The 15,723-nt window shown below is 41.9% G+C and overlaps 1 protein-coding gene across 1 annotated transcript; it reads left to right on the top strand.

Moving 5' to 3' along the window:
- Positions 1 to 1,725: 1,725 nt before the first annotated feature.
- Positions 1,726 to 15,024, top strand: TBX19 (T-box transcription factor 19; the record flags this gene model as incomplete). The annotated part of the gene is made up of 8 exons (XM_082486401.1): positions 1,726 to 1,922; positions 7,715 to 7,979; positions 9,877 to 10,011; positions 10,831 to 10,892; positions 11,988 to 12,049; positions 12,799 to 12,900; positions 13,782 to 13,914; positions 14,716 to 15,024. The coding sequence occupies 8 exons, from the start codon at positions 1,726 to 1,728 to the stop codon at positions 14,948 to 14,950; spliced, it is 1,191 nt and encodes a 396-aa protein (XP_082342527.1). The 3' UTR covers positions 14,951 to 15,024.
- Between the last annotated feature and the right edge of the window lie 699 nt (positions 15,025 to 15,723).

Here is a 15,723-nt window from a genome sequence, read left to right as displayed (position 1 = left end):
GAAAGTAGCACGATTGCGATTACCCAGATACAAAAATACCTCAGACCTGTCTGGCTTGTGCCTTCCGCTGGTACTGAGATTGCTGGGACTTGAAGGTTCTCTCCTAAAGTCTCCCGTTCTGCAGAACATCACATTGCTGCACGCCTGCAGCTCTGCAGTTTTAAGGACGTGCAGCCAATATCCTCACTCCAGGTAGGACTTGAGGGATTAGTAGGACTAGTTGCCAAATAAGGTGCCATGCAACATAAATAGGATCAACAAGCTCTGGCCCTTGCTGCTTACATAGATGGTATCTCTCAGGTTTTTTAACTGCAAGATCTCTTGAGCTTGTCAAATGATGGATTTAACTTAAATCCTGTTTGTACAAAGTTTGCCAGACCCTTTCTTGTCTTTATAAATCCCATCAGTGATCCAGCAAGTAATTTCATCTTTTAGAAAGAACCAGTAGCACAGGAATTCAGCAGGGGCTGTTGAATTAAACAAATGCAAAGTTCTCAATAAGTAACTAGAAAATATATTTCTCTAAAAACGAACTCCAACAGTATGTTTTCATAATCAAGTCCCTGACTACGTCATGTCCAACAGACCAGAAATTTCTCAGATGCTATCTGAGTTAGGTGCATCAGGAGAAATCAGGCAATCCAATGCCTTGTTACGTGCCAAGGTCCAGTGTTTATGGGTCACCAGTATTCACGTGGCCTCCACTTAACCTTTTTGCATGGAACTGAACCCAGGTCTCTAATATCCCTGTCTGAGTGCTAAAATTGTTGGACTTCTCAGAAAAACTGTGCCTTCTTTCATGGCTGCCCTTTGCAAAGGGTATGTGCAGTTAGGTCGGGCTTGTCAGAGAAGGTCTCAGCCCGAGGTGAGACAAAATGCCTCTTCTAGGGATGCTGAGGGAGCTTTTGTATGAGACGGACCTTGAGCTGGTCAGCAATGCTGGGCCTCGGGCGGTTAGGCTCACACCTAACACCCCGGCCCCAGAAGCATGGGGTCTGTCCCTGCAAATGCAGCCAGAGGGGAGTTTAGCTGCTTGTGAGGTGCTGCAGGGGTTTTGTGAATGACAGTGGGACCAAGGGATGGACACAGTAGGCATCAATGGTGGAGTGCAGGGATGCTGCCTTCTCCATCTGCACTGAAACCTCAGTGCAGAAGGGTCTCTTACTATTACGTTTTGATTTAGGAATGTAGGGGAACAAGGTTAATGCATTTATTCAACGTGCCTGGTGGAAATATTTTAAGACTACCTTCTCCGTGTAACTATCTTGACTGTTACCAGCTCCTTCAGTTAGAGTCCGCATCAGCATGAACGCAATTTCCATGCATTGTTTCAGTCTGGAAATGAAACAATTTTCATTAATGGAAACCTGGTTCTCAAGCAGAACAATTAGACCCACTTCACGTTGAAAAAAGATAAAAGCATGCTAATTTGGATGGAGGACTCTTCTTTCAAGGCAGCCAATTGAGTCATCAGCCTGCCACCCACCTGACCGTCTGACAGGTAATTAGGAGATAGTCCTCTTTTTCTGTGGAGTGTGTGCGTAAACCTCCACATGCTGGTGTCACTGCCCATTGGGACTTCCAGAGGAAAGAGCTAGTCAGTGGCAAAAGAGTGAGGAGAGCGTGTTTGTCAGACTGTGCCCAATGAACTGACTCGGTTTTTGATTTAGCTCATGATTTTTTGTCTTTTAATAGCTACCTGAAGTTTCTGGCAGTAAAGTCGTCATGGCAGACCTGGGCTGCAAAAAGCCCAGCGACTGCACCGTCTCCAGGCTACTCAGCGTAGTGGAGAGCGAACTCCGGGCTGGGAGAGACAAAGGCGATCCCACTGAGAAACAGCTCCAGGTTGTCTTAGAGGATGCGACGCTCTGGCAGAGATTCAGGGAAGTCACTAATGAGATGATCGTGACCAAGAACGGCAGGTGAGTGATCTGCTCAGCACTGTGGGCTAAGTGTAGATGACAGCCAGGGGGGGTTAAGAGGTATAATAATAAACTGTGTGTGCAGACTCGAAAGAACTGCAGTAAGCACATAACAGTTTTTTCCCGGCAGCCTTGCAGTCCCCTAAAACCAGCACATGAACAGAATGGGGTATCCCTGCTCCTTTTTGGTCACTGCTAAACCATTCCTGCCACCCTTTATTCCTGCTTGAGAAACAAGCTGGAGAAATACATTGACTGACTTAAGGTTGCAGAAAAAGGGAACTTTTGCAAGGGAATAGATGGTACCTCTCAAAACCTTTTGAATGACTTCTTGTACTAATAATCATCAGCCTTTATTAGCAAGTCCTTACCGGTAGACCTCAAATTACTGTACAAAAGCTGATTGGTGGTGTTATCCCCAGCTGCAGTTCCTGTCTCTCTGGCCTTGGGTATCAACAGCTTGTACAAGCAGTCTGTACTAGAATGGGGTACAATGAAACTGCCCTGTGTCGCATGTATGTGCAGTCCAGATTGCATGGTCCTACAATGGTATTGCTCCATAGTTGTTGCTGGTGCCCTTGGAAACAAGTGCGGAATACTGGTTAACACACACAGTTTTAGAAAGACAAAATATTGTGATTAGATCACATATCTTACTATTTGGGGAACACAGAAAAGCACAGGAAAAGGGTGCAGAAACTGTTAAGAAAGATACTGATTCTGAATCAGACTCTGGGTTGAAGGAGGCTCTCCGCAGAGGCTCTGCTCTGAACTGGGCTGACAGCAGAGTCCAGCCCATAACAGACAGGCAACTACTAGAATAAGGTTCCCCAGTATAGTGGTACTAAGGTTTTTATTTTATGTACCCTCGCCACCCCTCTGCTTTCCGCCACCACCCAACATGCACACATTTCTTTTGCAAGACCTCTCAGGAGATCCGCTTAGGAGAGAGGAATTAAGAGACAGAGAGAAAGATTTACTTATGTGGTGTGACTTTCATTAATTTTGCAGACTTTGATTTAGCAGAATTTGTGGACAATATTAGTGTTGACTGTAGCTTGATAGGGGATATAGGTAAAAGCAGTTAAAAAGAAAAATCTCATCTGTTCGCTCAGCAAGTTTATTCTGCTATATTTATAACAGCTACCTTCCCAAAATACCAGCTTTTGGTGTAACACTGCCGATATTGCCATTCTGATTCCTTCTAATAACCTATAGGGATAGAAATCTTCAGCTGAGGTTCTCTACACTGAGAAGCTGCTTTTGCTTCATTTAAATTGCTTTAAAAACTGCTGTTAGGCTACAGCAAACTTCTGAGTGGACTTTCACTTAATGTACAGTACCTTAACCTGGCTCCTTAGCAGTGTAAGTGACCAAAAATGAGGTAAGATAGGTTTGCCTTGAATTAATTAATTTTGTACAAAGAATGGCACCTTACGAACAGTTTTTTTTCAGTTTCTTTCCTGTCAGCTAATGTAAATCATGATTGCATGGTGATACTAGTTCTCCCTAAAATGTCTAGGTGAGTGCATAGATAGATAAAATCTTTTTATGATGATGATAAGGGAATCTTTCATTATCTGAATATGCCTGGTTACTTCTTATTTCATTGTGTAAGCTGCCTTACTTTTCTTTACTCTAACTTATACGCTCCTTATCAGCTTGATCCTATTTTTCCTAAAGCCAGTGACAGCTCTAGTAATGTCAGTGGGGGCAGGAATAGGTTCTTCATGATCAAACTACAGCAATCTCAAAATAAAAAATTATAAAAGTATGTCACACTGTCATCTGCATAAATCCTTTTAACAAAGTTACTGTGGCATCAGGGACTATGAAAAAGGATCTCTTGCATTTCTGAAAGTATCTTCCATAACAAACGCAGTGCACCAAAAAAAGGAACTATAGACAGTGGCCTGCAGCAAAGCTCTCTGAACAACTCCATGCTATTCAAAAGGAGACAAACTTGAGACAGTGTCTTATGAGCGCTGAGCTTTTTTCAAGTTCAAGATTCTTCAGTGATTGTCTCCAGAGGGACTCTCAATAGAAAAAATATTGATCTAATTCTGCTGCTGCTTAAATCAGTAGAACTAACTCAGTTGTTCTTGCTGAAGGGTATATGAACACTTTTGAAAACTGTGTCTACAATTAATGAGAAGAGCCAGTCTGAACTTCTGCGTGTGAAAACTAAGAAAGTTCATGCAGATGCATTGTTAGCAAAATTCAGAAATTAAGCCGAAACCTGATATGGGAGCATCCCAGAGAATGAAAGGCTGATGGATTAGTGATCCTCAAGTGTCAAATCCTAGCATGCACAATTCCATCTGCTGTGATTGAGTCATCTCTAATTGGTACCAAGGGTCCCAAAATGTTGTTATTGGATGAACCAACTTCAGTGTTAATACATAGATATGTGTCTGTTGCTGTATGATACTTCATTATAATAATCACCTGCCGTAGCAATATGCCTAGGTACACAGGAAGATAGATATATCCTGCACAGGACAGACATCAGTGAAATTAAGCTGCATGCTATATCACAAAATACATCCCAATGGCTGCAGCTGACACAGTGGGAATCTGTCTCCTATTTTACTCAGATTTATTGCTTTCAATTGGCATTTCAATATCAAACGGTCTGTCTTCTGATCGAGCAGGTTTTATCTCTCAGTGTTTATACCATATTAGCTATGCAGTATCCTGAGACTTTGCAATCCACGTTACTACATTACTGCCCGGAGGCAGGAAGGTGCCACTGTTCCCCTCTGCACATGAGGAGAATCCACAGTGGATCAGTGCAGGCAAAGGTGAGAGGGTGGAAAGAAGCCCTTTCCAGGCTTAAATGCTGAAGCAACTTTATTGGTTACTACACATTCAAGTTTGATATCTAACATCTTCCCACTCAAGTTCTGTACCGTGGAGTAATTGTAGCAGATCTGCTCTAAATAAATTCAAGAGGCTGAAGTGCTCAGCTATTGCAGTAATGGAGGTCACGTGTGTACCTACCTCATCATTGAAACAAACATTCTGACTGAAGCAAATTTGGAGAAATCACCATTTGCCATGCTAAAAGAAAGACAAATGTGATTTTAACAGTAAAGCCACTTAATCAGCAGAACAAGTGAGGTGGCAGGTTTTCCATCGTTAGAATCTGTACAGGCAAAAAATGCTCGTCCAAGTGAGGTGGGGATTAACTGTGTGTGATGCAGGTTAACGCAAGGAAGTGCTATAATCTCTGTGATACAGGAGGTCAGAGTTGCTGATTACTGTATCCTTTTCTGGCACTTGTCTATAGGTCTTTTGGGGATAAACTCAAGCTTCTCAAGTAGAAAGGCAGAAGTCTGCATTGTGGGCAGAGAAATTAACAATCTGGATGTAAAACAAATAATTCTGAGAAATCTAGTGAAATTAAATTTTCATGTGGATGAATTTTCCCCTCCACTTCAATTAGCTAAATATCTGTGTGTTACTTTGAAGACTGACTGTAGGGGGCCTAGGGTTGCAGGGAGCAATGCATCCACACTTTCTATCACATCCCAGTTTGATAGCTGGTGCATCCTCGTCAAGACAACACATTAAATGTAGCATCTAAGTTAAGATAAGCTAAGCTTCTACTTAGTTAGAAAGATCACAGTTCAATATATCTTTCTCAACATTGCAGGGGCCCAACATCACCAAGTATTTATATTAGATGAAAAATCTCAAATTTCTCACATCCTTTCTTTTCTTGTGAGCAGAAGGTGTTGAACGTATACAGCAAGAACTACATAAAGATGTCCAGAAAGGCAGGTGGTGATTAGGATGTTATAGGACCACATGAGATTGTCAGCAGTTGGGGGCCGCTGGAGAGTATGGCTTTGGGGCAGAGACTTTTGGTGTCCCCTGAGACAGCCTGGAGTTTCAGTTCCTGTCTTCTTCATTGTGGACATTTTGCACCGCTACCTAAGCCTGGAGAGCTCCCTCACCTTAGCCCCATGGCCATGGACCTCAGGCAATCGCTGTGGTTGCTTGAAGAAAAGGAGCTTGAAGATTCATTGGCCTGTGCATAAAAATGTGGCATGGCAAAAAGGCAGTTGCCAGGAGAGGTCAGTACAGAGGTGTCTGGGGCAAGGAGGTCTCTCACATATAAGAAGAATGTAGGAGGTGAAACGTAACAGCTATAATAATCCTCCACAGTGACGATGTGTATTCCTTGGCAAGCTAAGAAACTTAATGAATAGGACACTTTGTTGGGAGACTCCTCTGTTCTGCTGACCACATTTTTTTTCCCAGTTCCTGAAACTGTTGGAGCCATTCTAACTCTATTGCTGCAGACTTTCAGGCACTAAGATGCCAATTCAAAGCTGTGTGGTATGGATGGCAAGTACCGGGACAGACAGAAAACTGCCGAAAGTCTAGCTGTGAGCTGCTTCAAATCTCCTTTACAAAAGAAAAAATAGTAATTAAAAGGGAATTGAGAAAAGGTGATATCGGACCTTTAAGCACAAAAGGAGCATTTTCCCCAAACTAAAGAAAAAAGCAGGATTTCAGTTTTAAACGCACAAGATGGTGGGAAGGCTGGGTGATAGATGTTTAGAGCTTAGTAAAGGACAACATTGCATCTAAGGTGGAACTAAAAGCAGAAGAACCTGATCAAGCTGATGAGGTCAGGGAATGTGGAAGGATGGGACAAAATTACTGCAAGAACTGCCAAGTGCAAGGTCTATTGGCAAGGATTTTAACCAGACTTCTCAAACTGCAGATTTATGTAATGGTAGTGGGACAGTACATGAACACTTGCACTCAAGAAACGGAGAAAACACATTTCAGGTAACTATAGTTTTTTTTTTTTTAATATATCCCTGTAATAAGAATTCAGGATGTATTTTGAAGGAAGTAATTAAATACGTGGAAGACAATGGAAAATGAGATAAAAAGGCATTTTATTAAATTTAAGTCATGCTAGACTAACCTGATACAACCCTGACAAAGTAAACAAGTATTTTTAGACAAGGAAAATGTAGCAGACTTATTAGGGCATCTAGAACTGCTCTACCTGGAAACTATTACTCAAGTGGGAGATGTTGGGGATTAACACAAGAACCATGGGAAATGACAGAGGGAAGTGTCTGACTTTGATCACAAAGACTATAGAATATGATGGCCCCATCAAAGAAAGGGAGAAACCCCTTTTGTATAAAGTAGTGTGGTAAATAAACCTAACTGGAGTCTGATGAGTAACTGGGATTACGTCCTGAGTGCTCGAGATGGCAGGATGATTTCAGAGGATGTATCCAGAGTCAAAGTAGGACTCTGTCATTGGGCAGAGTACGGAAGTGTGTGTTGGGGGAATCTAAGCACCAAAGAAGTGCACTTTAACGGCTTCTGCAGTTAATGCAGTGAATTTGTGGTTCAGCTCCACCTTCTCAGCCATTTTCAACTCTGTTCAATCCTGTTCATGCCTTCTTGTCCCACACCTAAGGATGTATTTAGCATATCCAGATCCCATGGACTCTGCAGACACCATGCACGATACATTAATTATGTTCCTAACTCTTGGCATGATAAAGACCTTAGTGTGTTACTGTAGAGATAACATATGGGTTGTTTTGTTGTTTTTTTTTTTTTTTTTTCAAAACGATTGAAATGAAATAAAATAAAATAAAATGAAGGATTAACCTTTAAGAGACTTCTTCAGCTACATGGAGAGGGGAAGTTTTTCTACATTGACCTAATCTGTATCTGGTCAGAAACATACTAAGGAGTCTTTCAAAACCAGTTTCCAGTGGTGTCCCCCTTTTTTCTTTCCCGGCCAGGCGTATGTTCCCTGTTTTGAAGATCAGCGTGTCAGGCTTGGACCCAAATGCCATGTATTCCTTCCTGCTGGACTTCGCCCCGACTGATGGCCACCGCTGGAAGTACGTCAATGGAGAATGGGTGCCGGCTGGGAAACCAGAGCCACCAAACCACAGCTGTGTTTACATCCACCCAGACTCTCCCAACTTTGGGGCCCATTGGATGAAAGCTGCCATTTCCTTCAGCAAAGTCAAACTTACCAACAAGCTCAATGGGAGTGGGCAGGTATGGCCTGATGTTTCCTCATACACCTCTTGGCTTCAACTGCAAGCACCTACCAATCAAGAAATATCAAGGGTGCATTTATGTAATTATAGAGGCCCTTACAGGCCTCTTCACCCACAGATGCCAATTATTCTCTGGAGGCCAAATGTAAACAGGAATAAACAGGCCTTAATTGGTGCTTTCAGATTTTAATGGACTTCTTGATGTTAAGAGAGACAGAGTGCTGTGGTTTACTTAATCATCAGGGGGCTTTTCAGAGTTGGTCTTGTGTGCTGGGGATTTTTACATAGGACTTCAGAGAAGGGGGAAAAAATGGTCACAGGTATTAGGTTTTTGTTGTGTTCCCCCATGTTGTTTGGTGTAAGTGGAATGTTGGCAGGAGTCAGATAGCAGAATAAAAGGCTGCTCCTAAATGAAATAATTACTATGTCTGCTTCTGCATCATGATAATTATCAATATTCTATTGAATCAGCTTTGGCCTTTGGAAAGAAACCACATGTACCAGAAATAAGTGACTTTCTCTTTGAACCCCTTAAAAATGCAAACAGGAAAATTAGTTGTGTTTCGTATTTTATTTTTGATGATGCATCTAAAGGTAAAATGTTGCACAAGACCTTTTGTTTGCTTGTTTGTTTTGTACAAAACTCCTACATTGGATGATACTTGTCAGCCCAGAATCAATTTCTTTCATGCAAATATTATACGTTCTCTATCTGTTATTTCCATTAGGTTTGTGAGGTACCTTCATAAGCCTAGTAACCTAATTAGATAGGAAATTATCTCAATTTTTACAGACACAGACTGGAGAACAGAAAGATGACCTGACTTTTCCTAAGTCACACATGGAATCAGCACACAAGATTTATTGTGGAGCATAGAACAGGATCTGATTTTGCAAATTCTTGTCCTGCATCCAGGACCTCAGAAAAGTCAAAGGTCTCAGAAAAGTATGCATGGGGGTAAAAAAGCTACAGGAAACCAACTTGGAAGGTCAAAGAGACCCTGGGGAAAAAACAGGGGAACCTATATATTCCTCTATGGTAAAGTGGAGAGGAAAAAAGTAGGAAGCAGGGGAGGAAAAGCCATATGAGAAACAAAGCCCAGACAAAAGTCACTAAATAAAAGTCACAAAATAACAAACGACTGAAACTCCCCTTGGTTTTTTTTGAACTCTTGACAACAACGTTAAGGTAACCATGTCCCCGCTCTGTGCTTCAGCTTCCCCTTCTGTGGTGTTATTAAAAAGTAATAGCTGACTAGCAGGGCTTTATGCTAATGGCTGCATTCTTCCATATATATATATATGCATGCACACAGCACTTTCCAAAGTACAGGGTTTTTTTAAAAAAAACTTTTTCTTGCAGTAGAGAGAATTAAGCAATATAACAGACTTCCTGAGGAAGGTGTATTGTGGAATCAATGCTATTCACATCTTTTAATGCCAGGTTAGAGACATCTGCCAAGGCTTGTTTAGATACATTTCATCTTGCCCAGAAAGATGACTAGGTGACTGCCTCAGCTCCCTCCTGGCCCTGATTTCTGTGATGGTGATTCTGAGTCTTTCAAATAGTAGAAGCAGGACAGGGATCGCCGCTTAACTGTTTCAACAGCACCTAATCCAGTGGAAGCCAAACAGTTTGAAGACCATAGCTGCTAACACAACTATTAACTAATGCTTCTGTATTGAAAGCTTTAAATCCAAGTCCAATGAAGTCTCATTCTGTTCAGCCCTGCGGTTCATCAGAAGGGAGGAAGGCACCTGCCCTTCAGCTCTCAGTAATCACTGACTGGGGAGCTTTAGCAGTGACATCTGGTCTATTATAGAACCAGAGTGAAAGAGCAGCTGTGGGATAGCAAAGTGGCATTGGGGGTCTGTCTCTGTTTTGTTTCCTGCAGATAATGTTGAACTCCCTGCATAAATATGAGCCCCAGGTACACATAGTTCGCGTAGGAGGCCCCCACCGGATGGTGATGAACTGCTCCTTCCCTGAGACGCAGTTCATAGCTGTGACTGCTTATCAAAATGAAGAGGTAGGCGGATGCCACAATGTGCTCTTGGTCACCATTGATGAGATATATTAAAAGCTTATTAACTAGAAGTTCAGCATGGACAGACTGGTCCTTTTCTTGTTTCCCCACCGGTCCCATGCAGTGTAATGCTCCATCCTGCTTAATACTCTGTCTTCTCTCTGCAGTAGAACATTGTCTAATCTAGTATCTGGCTGCAGTACTAAGCCAAGTTTAGCTTAATATCCTGCCATGGCTATTCCAGACTGGTCCATCTGTTCTGGCATCCCAGCCCCTTCCTGGAAAAAAACCCCAACCCTACAGTCAAGTCCAATATCTTTCTACAGCCATGACTGATAGTTATAATGATAACCCTATCTCTCCCTGCTCATTATAATATATGCAATTGCAGAACAGCTCAACATTCCATGGGAAAATTTCTTCCCAACCCCAAAATTGTAATTGAAGGATGCTTTGGATTGTGATAATTGCTAATTCATGTGCCATATCCCTTACCTAGTGTTGCTGCAGATTTGATTCATACTTGGTAGGAATTCAGTGTTTAAAGTCTCTTGAAAGGGTCCACGATCCCACAGGATTTGCCAGACTGGACCACACCATCAGGCTGCCCCAACTGGTGTTCTGCCTGTGGTACTGATCAGTACACAGCACTCTGCAATGAGCAAAGCTCTTTCCCAATCAGCTGTGGAAAACATCATGTGTGGGGATATATTTTGATATGGTAGCCAAGGCAGTTCCACTTAGATTACTCTGGAAGATGTTTTGTCAAATTTCTATTCCAAATTGCCTTCACTAACATGCCTTGTTTTCTGTAAACTCAAGATAACAGCTCTCAAAATCAAGTATAATCCCTTTGCCAAAGCCTTCCTGGATGCAAAAGAAAGGTGAGTTCATCTTTTTTTGCTCCAGTAGCATTTTGCCGCTGATACGGTTAAAACTGTGGCATCGCAATGTGAAAGATAAATTATATAACTTAATCTTGTTTCTGCTGTCTTAAATCCAGAGTCATTTCACTGTTATTAGTGGGCAGGCTCTCTCTATAATTATTACAATAGGGTCTGAAGTGGGTGAACGTCCTCTTGGGGATCCTAAGACTTAGCACTGTCTACACAGGAAGCCTGAAATTAGATGGTGTGAGCTTTCCCAGTAATGTTAACACACTGCGTATGTTCACTACATTGTACTTCCACTCCAATGAATCCCATAATTTGATAGCTCAGGGAGAATAAAAGTCAACTGAAGATGTCAAAAAGCATAACTAAAGTGAAATTGCATTAACTGTAATGTAACTACACTGCTATTATTAAATCTTTGTGATAATGTATGATGTGTTTGTTAAAAGTAATCTGTAGGTGCTAACTATGTAAGATGTTAGAGATGCTTCCACCAGAAATGAATTGTGGTTTATCTTTCAAAGTTTCACTTGCATCGTTCATGCTTATGCAGGGGGGCATCCAAATGATGCATTCCAGTCCATAATTGCTAATAAAATTGGTTTGGACCTGCCATGTCTTCTGACACACGAAGTATCCCACATGCCTGCAGGATAACCTGTATTTCTTTCCATTCTCTCATCACTTAAGAAGCTGCTGTGTCTCAGCATCAGGGTTTCCAGCGGCAGAGGGGGAATGCTGCCTTCAGCTTGCCTGGCTGAGCAGGAGACAGAGCCCTGCCTGGGTCTGGGCGGGAGGCCAGGCTCAGGCTGCTGATGGAAGCAGGAACGGTGCCCACAGGTAGATTTAGAATTCCAGGTTCAGCCCCCAAATTTGGCACAAACCTAGGAACATTTTTATGTATGGCATGAAACATAAGTTCCTGCTTCCCTTGTGGCAGACTGCTGCCTGGCAAGTGCTTAAAGAAGATGGATCTCCCTCCTTTTTAACTTACTTTTTCACTTTTTTTAGTGAATGGTTCTGTTTTTAACTTTCTTTTGTAATTTCTCAATGAGAATTTTTACCACTAGGTATTTTGTTTTTCAGAAACCATCCCAAGGATGCTCCAGAAACAATCTCTGAAGGTCAACATATGACATATTCTCACTGTAAGGTTTTTGTTTGTGTCAGCTGGAAGTTTTGTGTGATATGATAGGTGCTGGGAACCTGGGACTTGCTTAACTGGATCATACCAGTCATTCACTGAGTCCTGAACTGTGTAGATAGAAAGGGACCCTTTAAAAAAAAAAAAAAAAATTGAAGAAACCTCACAGCAGGAAATAATGCCACAATTTCTGCAGAGGGATTGCTCTCCTTATGATTCAGTTTTTCAATATTAAAAGGAATCTAGAATCAAGATGATGTATGACATTTTTAAGGCTTTCTCCCCCTTTTTTTTGTATTTGTACCTCTGAATATTTTTGTTACCTATAAAATTACCTTTCATTAGTGACGAGATAAAAAAAAATGGGGGGAGCACAGGTTGTGTTTGTTTTAATGATGGTCAGTTTTCCTTTCATTCGTTCTTTGTGACATTTTCGGTTAGTTGTTTTCAGGTCTTGTTTTTAGGGTTCGTGGGTTTGGTTCTTTTTTGTGGGTGTTTTTTTGGGGTTGGTGCTTTTTTTTTTTTTTATTGTCAGTTGTTCCATAAACCAGTATCTTGGAAACTGCTTGGTATTTTTGAGGCACAGCTGATTCTGCAAGAAGGCTGGTTGATTGTATTGCAGTGGTTTAGTGCAATCATACATTTCTTCTCTCTTTCCCCTCAAAGTGGGTGGCTGGTTGATTTCCAATCCAGATACAATGTGTGCATCAGGAAGCTCTAATTATCAGTACACTGGACCTTTGCCTCTGCCAGCTCCACACACTCCCCACAGCTGCGAGCGATATTCAGCGCTGCGAGGGCATCGGGCTGCTCCATACCCACCTTCCTACATGCAGAGAAATCATTCCCCTACAGGTATGAATGTAATGCTCTTTGCTTTCAGGGAACAGACACTCTGCGTGACTGACCCTTGCTTTAGGTTAGCATAAGCATCAAAACAAGCAAGAGCTGAGGCTAGGAAAGAGCACAATGAGTGTCTGGAACAATCTGCACAGAACTCTGCGCGCACAGAGTATGTTTAAGGGAGCAAAACAAGAGCTACAAAGAGCTACAAAGTGCACTGTAACTGTTAATTATAAATGGGAGTGAATGACCTTGCTTAAAGTACAGCTCCCAATTATACAAAAAGAGCATTGCAAGCCTTCTTTCAGTGTCATGCCGTGAAGCGGTTGCGCTCTCAAGTTGAAGCAGCCCTTAGGAACATGGTAGGAGCTGACTTGAGATGACGGCATTTTGGTATTGCCAGAATGTCTGTTGAGTCACTTTCACTTTTTAGATCTGGGTGCAGAGTTCCAGGAATTGATTCTACTTTGATCAGAGGAAATTGGCCAGAAACAAGAGTAAGGATAAAGTAATCTGCTTGCTAATTATAATTTAGCAAGGCATCCTGTTTAACAGAAATATTTAAGCTCAAGTTATAAGCAAATCTGTGTCAAAACATTGCCAGTCATATGGTAATTATCGTTAATGAAAAGACTATTAGTCAGACTTGCAGAAATGCATATCCTATATCTATCATGCTGTACCTTCTCATATATCACACCTGAAATTACAATGGCACCTTGCTACTCTCTTAATAAACACATGAATTTTGTCCTTTTTCCTATGTTTAGGAACCTAGGAACCTCATGATCAGATTGCTTCCTCAGCCCTACCCATGTTCTGTTGCCTTAAAACAATGTCTCTATATCGTCACTGAGGATTTGTTTGTTGCCTTTTTTTTTTCCCCCCCAAAGTTAATTTGTTGGAGAGCTCCAGCAATAATCTTCAGGTATTTTCAGGACATGACAGCTGGACTTTGCCATCTTCTCCACATGCTAATTTGCTCTCAGTGCCACACACGAAGGGAGCTTCCAGCCCTGGACCCAGGTAAGGTTACGGGAAAACTGCTGGTATGAGGAGCAGTGAGGCTTGTAGCACTGCCCTGGTGATTCACACTGCGCCAAGCTTTAATCAGCATCCAGGATTTGAAACATGTCCTAAGTGCCCAACTCAAGATTCCTGGACAGATCTTTCCGATCAGCTAATTATCTCATACTCTGAAATCAATGGGAGTTTCATTTTTTCCCTGCACTGCTGAAAACCAGGATCTTGGAACAGCCACAGAGAACTCTGGTATCTACAATCTGTGAGCGTTAAAAAGCCACATTATTTTTCTCTATATATTCCTCACTATTCTCTTGCGTGAAATGCGGATTCTACTCCCGTGCAGGGATGTAACAATCTAATTCATGTTCTATTATAAAATATTGTTAATAGGGTAGTAACCAGTTCTAGGAATGGCTTGAATTTACACCTATAGAGTCAATTAATTACCAAATATTTCCCCTTCTTTTCCCAAAAATAAATGCACACATTTCTTCTCTAATTTAGGTGGCAGCAAAATCAGCTGCAATTCTTTAAAATTTGTAAGCATTCATGAAAAAGATCTTTAAATCTTGAAACCTCACATGTATTTGTACATTTCTCTCCACGCCTCTCTCCAAGGTCAATGGGTCTGATGGCCACTGGTGGTTTTTCACTTAAGATCTGCAAGGCTAATCTAGTTCAGTAACTCGATTCGGATAGCTGCCCTTTAGTAGACGAACCACTTAACTTTACTGTGGTCAGTCTTGTGCAGGGGAAAATGGTTTGAGATAAGTAATTCAATTTGTACTGCTTTTTTTCCAGCCCCTACCCTTGCCTGTGGACAGTGAGCAACAGTGCTGTTAATGTTGCCAACCCAGGAAGTGAGGTGAACAGCAGCCCTTCAAGCATGTTTCTAAGGGGTAATGTCCCCTTACCCACTGCATCATCAGTCCAAATACCTCTGCAGGGAACAGTGTCTGGCAGTATGGAAACACAAGGGGAAACCACTCTAGCCAGACTAGCCGACTCTGCATGGACATCCTCACACTCCTTTTAATGGACAGGCAGCTCATGAGGGGCGCTCAGCCAAACAAGACTGACACAAACGGCAAACGACCCCCTAGAACTGCAGCTCAGAGCAAGGATGTGTATGCAGAAAACTGACTTCATCAAACATCACTTTCCATAATGTACCTCTTGTGTGCCAGAGAAGCCAAAATGCATAATGCAAAGGCAGGAAATGTTACGGGAACCAGCTTATTACTGTATGTAACCTTTATGCATCATTCAGGATGATGTCCAGAAAGAATCTTTATAGTTAATTTTGCTTCTATATCACATAAAAAAATTCTCAGAGACATGGGACTGAGTGAAGCAGACATCACAGCTGGACATTTGCATGTCCTTTTAAAAGTCCTGTCTGTAACTAACAGCCAAGCACAGGGGAAATTGTGAGCAAGTTTGCAACTGGTAATTTGAAGGGACAGCGCTGCTTTAGAGACTTTCTGTCACATAAGGGTTTTCACAATACCTGAAACTAAACCCTTCAGGGGATGAAATTAGTCTGACTCCCCAATGCCACCTGCATACAGTATTCTCTGTCCCCTTCCCTTCCCCAGCTCCTGTTTGCTGTTTGTATGCTATAGGGATAATGGACACACTCAAGCTGAGAAAGTGGCTGCATTGTAGCAGCAGGGTGAATGGCATCTGGTTTAGCATTTATAGTCTGATGTGACAGTCTTTGAAATTAAAAGTTCCAATGTTTTCTGTATGTGCTATTTTTGAAAGGGTGGAGGGAAAAGAATTATAGAAAAAAGATTCAGCTTGCGC

This window comes from Vanellus vanellus (genome assembly GCF_965231255.1).
Source record: "Vanellus vanellus genome assembly, chromosome: 1".
In the NCBI taxonomy this organism is placed as follows: Eukaryota; Metazoa; Chordata; class Aves; order Charadriiformes; family Charadriidae; genus Vanellus; species Vanellus vanellus.
The sequence above is the reverse complement of the archived record's forward strand: the minus strand, read 5'-3'. Positions and strand labels throughout refer to the sequence as shown.